This window comes from Octopus bimaculoides, chromosome 10 (assembly GCF_001194135.2).
Source record: "Octopus bimaculoides isolate UCB-OBI-ISO-001 chromosome 10, ASM119413v2, whole genome shotgun sequence".
NCBI lineage: Eukaryota > Metazoa > Mollusca > Cephalopoda > Octopoda > Octopodidae > Octopus > Octopus bimaculoides.
This window is the reverse complement of record NC_068990.1, coordinates 67,151,379-67,159,118: the sequence shown is the minus strand read 5'-3', so window position 1 is coordinate 67,159,118 and position 7,740 is coordinate 67,151,379. Positions and strand designations below refer to the sequence as shown.

At 30.7% G+C, this 7,740-nt stretch overlaps 1 protein-coding gene across 1 annotated transcript in view; it reads left to right on the top strand.

Moving 5' to 3' along the window:
* LOC106883993 (protein lev-9-like) overlaps positions 1–7,740 on the top strand; it is a 1,203,458-nt gene that overhangs the window by 1,060,977 nt on the left and 134,741 nt on the right. The window contains exon 13 of the mRNA XM_052971268.1: positions 6,580–6,756. Coding sequence (XP_052827228.1) covers positions 6,580–6,756 — 177 coding nt within the window. The remainder of the gene's footprint in view (positions 1–6,579; positions 6,757–7,740) is intronic.

Genomic DNA, 7,740 nt, shown 5'->3' with positions numbered 1-7,740 from the left:
ATATATATATATATATAGGGTATGAGAGGTACTGGTGTCAAAAAGACCCAAAGGAGTCATGTAATGCTGAGTAAGTGCTATGGACAGGCTATAGTTAAGCTCCAAGTTTGATAATAATGTGAATGAGGAGTCCAACGTAGGTCATGTATTAGCATATATATAAAAAATTAACAGAACGAGATAAAAAAATCCAAGATTGTGAATAGTTTTCAGAACATTCATAAAGAGATCTTACAGCTGTTTCCAGGATATTTTATATATCCCTTCATCAGAGATGGTGTCAGAAATGTTTAAGTAATAATTATTATAGAGAAGATATGAAATACAGAGTGAAGTGGAGGAATGAAAACAGGTGTGAGATACATAAGGATATTGTATTTGCAGTTCCATTATTTAAGCAGAATGATGTATATATACGTTTCCTGTACCTTGTGTGTGAGTTCCAATGGTGTTTATAGTTGGTCATTCGAAGCATAGTCTTGTAACCGGTGTTCAGCAAAATGTACTTGATTCAGCCAAGGTTAAATATTTATGAATACAGGAGTTATATGGGAGCTACTTCAAATTTCATGCTTAAATACAACAGTAATCATACAGGCTTGTATAGTGTACTGTGCACATTAATCTTGAGAGAAAAAAATAAAAGTAAAACAAAAGAGGAAAAAGAAGATGTATGTGTGTGTGTGTGGTGGGGGGTAAGTGTGTATGTAAGAATGTGTTTGTATGGATGTGCAAGTGTGCATGCGTGTGTATGTAAGAATGTATGTGTGTCATGGCTAGATTGGCAGGTTTTTATACAGAAATTATTGCATCTCTAGTGACTTTAAAATGTTCACCTTTCCACAAGGGGTTACGTCTTCTTTAAGAATACAACAACATTAAATATTATCATGCTAATATAATATTATTATTCTTATTTTCATGTATGGATAATCATAAATACAATTATATCTTTCACTTTTGTATATGGATAATCATTAGATTTATATAATCATTGGAAGGTTGCTTTTATTTATTTTGGGGTGGGGAGGCAGGTAATCCATATTTGTTAGTGTAATCTTCAGTCTTTTGTTTTTTGTAGAGGAAAAATTTAGTCATTGTCTGTTGAAACTTATGGAGTTTTTGCAATACTATTTTCAGGTAATGTTTAATCTGTCTTTATAGGTATCAGTATATTCTTCATGAAGCAATGTATAGAGTGTTGCTGCATTTTGTTTACAATCAATGTTAGAAAAGCACTGACATTGGAGCAGAGCTAATTATAATTAATGTTTGTTTTTATGTCAAATTTCTGTAATTTAACTTCAAAGTGAAGGTTTACTCATCGTTCTTTACTTGAGTACACATTCATTTTTTTTTTTGGGGGGGGATTTCTGCATTAGCGTTTATATTTACACTAGTCATATTTAACTGGTGTGCTTATGTCAAGTTTCTTTATACCCTCTGACTAAGTGACTCAACAAATAATAGATCACTGGAATAAGTAATGGAAACAATAAGTTCAACTAAACTAGTAAAAGTATTGCCCCAGCATGGACACAATGCAATATCAGAAACCAATAAAAGCTTTAAAGAAAATTAAAGAATACAAAACGTAGTCCATCCCTATGGTAGTTTTAGACATAAATCATCCTTCTCTATTTTTATTTTTTGAATAAACTTGGAACTTATTTTGTAAATTACATTAGAATGAAAGACAAATCCAACCTAGATGGTGTTTAAGTTATTTAACTGTAGGCTTCTACTATGTGACTAGCTACTAAAAATTTCAGCTTTATCTGCAGCTCATGTGCTTCTGTTAGCAGCAGCTGTACACAGATAAAATTTAGTGTTCGGATTTTAAAGTCTGCATTATTGATCAAGTTTCAGAAGCTTGCTATAATAAATTTAATTAAAAATATAGCTAAACCCACTTATTTAACCCATAACACAGAATAATAGTGATTTTTATCGTGAAAACATTTTCACTTTATTGTCTTTTGAATTTCCTCAAGATATTAACGAACATCTACTTTTTAAAATATTTCAAGCACAACTTCAAATAACAAGTTGATTCCGAAAATGGTTTCCGCATTGACGAATTATTTTGGCATCTTATGCTTTCTATTACTTTCCATAATTGACTTGTTTCAACAAACATTAAATTGACTGGCAGTCATATTTTATTGGGGATGTTATAATTTCTCTAAGCTTTTAACCTATGACATTTCACAGAATGTGGCAATCAGGTGTGGGGCAAGAATTTAATGAAAATATCATACTCATAGACGCAAAATGTTTTATACTCTTGAGTTAGTCTAAACTGAGTACTTAGCAATTTTTTTTTTTTTCAGTAAAAGAGCAATTTTTTTTTTTTTTTCAGTAAAAGAAAAAGTGTTTTTAACCAATCAGATTAGTTAGTTAATTAATTTGCTTGTTTGTCATTATGATTTTTTAATCAATTATTTCTATTCCTAACAAACTTGAAAAATTTAAACAAGATAGAATCCTTTTCTTTTATATCTTATGCATTCTAATCATTGAACTGTGACCATGCTGGGGCATCACTGACAAGGTTTTTCTTTTTAGTAAAACAAATTGATCCTAGTACTTTTTTTAAAGTTTGGTACTTATTCTATCAGTCATTTTTGCCAAACCACTAAATTATGGGAATGAAAACAAACTAATATTAATTGTGAAGCGTGGTAGGGGTAAAACACAAACACAAAAGATGAAATCCTTTCAGTTTGTCAATCAAATCCACTCTCAAGGATTTGGTCGACCTAGGGCTATAGTTAGAAGTTGCCCAAAGTGCCAAACAGTGGGACTGAACTTGAGACCACATGGTCAGGAAGCAATCTTTCCAATGACACCATCACATTTATGTTTGTTTCTGTGAATAAAAATTAATCACTGAAATTTTCAGTTTGATGTTCTTGTTTGACATTATTTTGCTTAATTCGATTTGTGTATAATACAGACTGGAATTGTAGATTTTGGAAAAGTTTCTTATGCTCATTTTCTGCTATTTCCTTTTTTTTTTTCAAATGCTGCTAGAGCATTATGACCACCAATTTTTGCTTTGGAATATTGTCATATAAATTGACCAGTTTTACCTTTTACACATTTTTGAACATTCTTACGTAATTTTCCATAAAACTACACATTATTTTTTATCAATTCATGTTATAATAACTTCATAATTTTATAATTTACAAACTGTTTCTTCCTACACCTGACTACCAGTAATAAGTGTTGATGTTTATTTGCCCTGAAACATGCTCTGCTAAACTCCAAATAAAAACAAATGGCTAAAACACACCCTATACATTACATAATGGTCATTTGTAATAACACATCAGTGTTGAGTACATGTTTAAGAAGCTCTCTTTGCAACCAAGTGGTTTTAGGGTTTAGCCCTGCTGCTTGGCACCTTGAGGAAGTATTTTCTACTGCAGCTCCAAGCTATGAAAGCTTTGTGAGTAAATTTGGCACATGGAAGCTGTGTGGAAGCTCATTTTGTATAATGTCTTGACTTTTGTATAATGCCTTGACTTTATGTGATGAATGTAAATGAGTGTCACCATCATACAAGAAAAGTTGCTCGTTTCCAATCTTCCATGAAAAATATGTCTGGCCATGAGAAATAGTAACTTAACTGGAAATAGGTACAGGTTGGTGACAGGAAGGACATCCAGCAATAGAAAATGAGCCTAAACAAACTTGGTTTGACCTATTCAATCATAGAAAAGTGGATATTAAATATGATGACCATGATGAGACACAACAAAATAGTCCCGTATTAAATTTAGGCAAACTTAGTTTGACTGGGGAAACTGTATATACACAATGATCATTCAAGAATGTTTTATAATAATTAAGTATTAACTACAAGGGACTTTACTGGGTTGATAAACTCTATGAGGAAAATCATATTCAGTGGACGAGAAGCATATATGAAAACATTCACAAAATGAACAGTGATGTACACAAAGAAAATTATTTTTGTTAATATATATGAGCTGGGGCTAGAGGGGTCACACAACTCAGAGTACAAATTAAACCATCTTCAAGTTTATTATAAAAACACTGCCTCTTTACTTTTTCTTTCCTCATACGAACATATTAGTTGAAACTAAACATTATAACATATTTACAAAGGCTTTATATTTTTTTTTTAAACTCCGATATCTTGTTTCCAGGAAACACAAACGATGTCAGTGATTGAATGCACTATTCGTTCACAGAATAATAATTTACTCCTTAATTAACAACAAAAATTCATCAATTCACTATCGATATTTCTTAAAATGCTATAATTTTCCCATCCAGATGTAGTAACCCTATGAAAAAACATTATTCAAAGCCATCAGTAACAACAAGTATTACACATTGTATGAAGGTACATTGATTACACAGCAAAACTCAATTATGAATCTATAATGTTATCTCTTTGGTGATTTATATATTAAAATGACTTCTCGATTTCATCCCAACACTCACTCATGATTCAAAACAATTTACATCATGTTAACAAAATCTTTTATACACATCTGACACTTTTGCTTTCTTCTCTAGCTGAGGATATTGACTGAGTTTTTCTTAATTTTGATTAAAAACAAGTAATGTAATTGCTTTTAGGTTCATGGATAACACTTACATCTGTGCAGTGGAAAAGTTGAACATAATGGTGTGCTTAATAGAAATTTTAAGGTTAAAAGTTACCATTTTAAAAGAATATATTGTCAGAAAAACTACAATTAGGCAAGTTTTAACCAAAAACTTTTGAATACATTATGTGATAAATGTTTGCAAAAAAACTTTTGAACAATTTAACGGTGATGCATCAGCATGGCCACAGCTCTGAGCTGAAACTACAAAAAAAAAAAAAAAATTCCAAGAGAAGTCAAGCAAAATAAGATGATGTCAATAAAAGAAAAGTGGCAAGATACTGTATTACCCTACATAGTCTATTTGATGATTCTATAATATTTCAGGAAAAGATTTCCCTTTTACAAATAGAATGAAAATAGTGAAAAATTTTGGAGAAATGTATTGTCATCTTCATCATTTTTGTTGTTGTTTAGTCCAAGGTCAGCTCTATTAAAATAGACCTGTGATCAAAGATGCTCCAGCATGATTATTACATGTTATTCTTTACAGACATAGCATATCTAATGAGCTGTTCATTTTTGTTTAAGATTTTGGGGTGTGGTGTGAGGGAAACTCAACTGTTCTTTCTGGCAGGTTCAGCAGTTATATAGAAGTTCTATAATTTGTTCATCTTGGTTTTGTTATTGTTGGTGTTGATGGTATGAATGGTATGGTGGTGGTGGAAGAGAGCCTACATTGCATTAGGACAGTATCTAAAGCCAAATCATTGATATGAAATCAATATAACATTCATAATATTGTCCAATAAATGCCTCTCAACAAAGTGAGGAACATAGTTCTAGAGGCCTCCATAGAATCCACCCTTACATATGGTTGTATGACCTGGGACATCAACAAACAAATAGGAAATCCTATCAGTGCTACAGAGATTAATTTCTTATAAGAATACTGAAGGTAGCCTATGTTGATAGTGTGATAGACATTGACGCCCTTAGATGGACAACAACCACCAGAAAGCTTCCCAACAACATAGCGAGATAACAGGCTCAGTTTATTAGTCATCATAAGAGAAGAAAAGCCTTGAATGTTTAGTGACTATTACTTAACTTCAAAGAAAAAGCCAGGAAAGAGAAAGAAAAGATAATTGTGATACAAGTTGGTTACAGAATGGTTGACCCACAAAGTTGTTAATGTGAGAGGAGAGGAATCTAGATCTATGATCACCAGCATCTATAAATATGAATTGGTACAGATTAATATACAGTAATCCCTCACCATATCATGGTTCTCCAATCGTGGTTTATTATTTAAGCTTACATCGATTCCTCCATGGTGTTCTTTTGCATTTATAATAAAATGAATGTATACAAATTATAAAAATAATTAAAAAAATATGCAGTGGTTTTCACCTATTGCAGAGGGTTTTGAAACATAACACCCACAATAGTTGAGGAATTACTGTATATGTTTTCTGGAAAATAATGTAAAATGTTCAAGGATATAACAGTTAAAAATGGTGAATTCATATGACAATAGTCCAAAACAAAAATTGGTGATCATAATGCTCTAAGAGCATTTGATAAAAGGAAACTGTGATAGAAGTAGAGCATGAGAAATTTCTTCCAAAATCTGCAATTCCAGTCTGTATTATGATTGTTAGACAATTCAAGTTAAGCAAAATAATGGAGAACAAGAACCTCAAACTGAATAGTTCAACATTTAATTTTTATTCACAGAAACAAGCACAAATGTGGCTAGGTGATTAAGAAGCTTGTTTTGTAAGCATACGGTCTCAGGTTCAGTCCCACTTTGGGCCAGTTCTACTATAGCCCTAGGCCAAACAAATTCTTGAGAGTGACTTTTGAAAGAAGGGATAACATTAATGAATATACTGTTAGTATAATAAATGAACTATAGAAAAACGATATATTATAAGACTGTATACAAATACAAAGATTATATATATATATACTGTTTTATTTGCAGGTCAGTGCCAGGTACCTTCAATTCTCAATGGAAGTGTGACGCATGGTCGTGAAGGTGCATGGGTAGACCATGAAACATTTATCAACTTTCGCTGCAGGGAAGGCCTCGTACTTAATGACACCTCACATGTCAAGTGTCTCAATGGAACATGGAGTTTAATTCCCAGATGTATTCCTGGTAAGTAATTCTACTAATCTTCTACTACATTTTCTTGTTTGGTCACTTAAACAACCAGAAGACTATCTTTGGTTTCAGAATTTTATTATTATTTTTATTTTAAATTTGTTATCCGATTGGATCAGTTCAGATATTTTCTCTGACTGATTTTATTTTCATGCAATATTCCTATTTCAATTATAGGGGTATATATGTCTCCAGTTGTCTTATTTAATTTTCTTCTTTAATAATGTTACAAAATGCACAATCATGCATGCACAGTCAAACATACATATCATGCATATGCTATTTATCATTGAGTCTTTATTCATATTAATATTTCAATATATATTTGTATTGTTTTTTTTTTTTTACTTATTTACATTTTTACATTATTATATTTCATCTACAAGTCATAATTAATTTTATCATGTTTTAACTTTATATTAGCCATATATATATATGCATGTATGTATATGTGTACATACATGTATAAACAAATATATATATGTGTGTGTGTGTGTGTGTGCGTGTGTGTGTGTGTGTGTATACAATAAGACAAATACATTCATGCATATGTGACATTTCCATCTTCACCTCCATATTCATGCATATATTTTAACATTTTCAATGCTCTTTCGGTTTATGTTTCATCCTTATATGAGTATTCAATATGTAGTCATTCATTTACATGTTTGTTTCAATTAATATTTTAAACCATTTATGAACATCTCTAATATTGTCTATTCATACTTTAAACATATACAACCAGCCATGGATTTCGTGTTTTTATTTATTTTTTTGACCACACATACTATATATTATTATTTTTTAATCAAAATGTAATACATACACATTTGTATTTATTTACACATATGTTTGAATTCATACATATAAAAATAAATATATGTATATATATACATATTTTTATAAATGTAAACATAAATGTTTTAGATTCTTTTAAATATAAATACAAATATATATATATATATATATATATATATA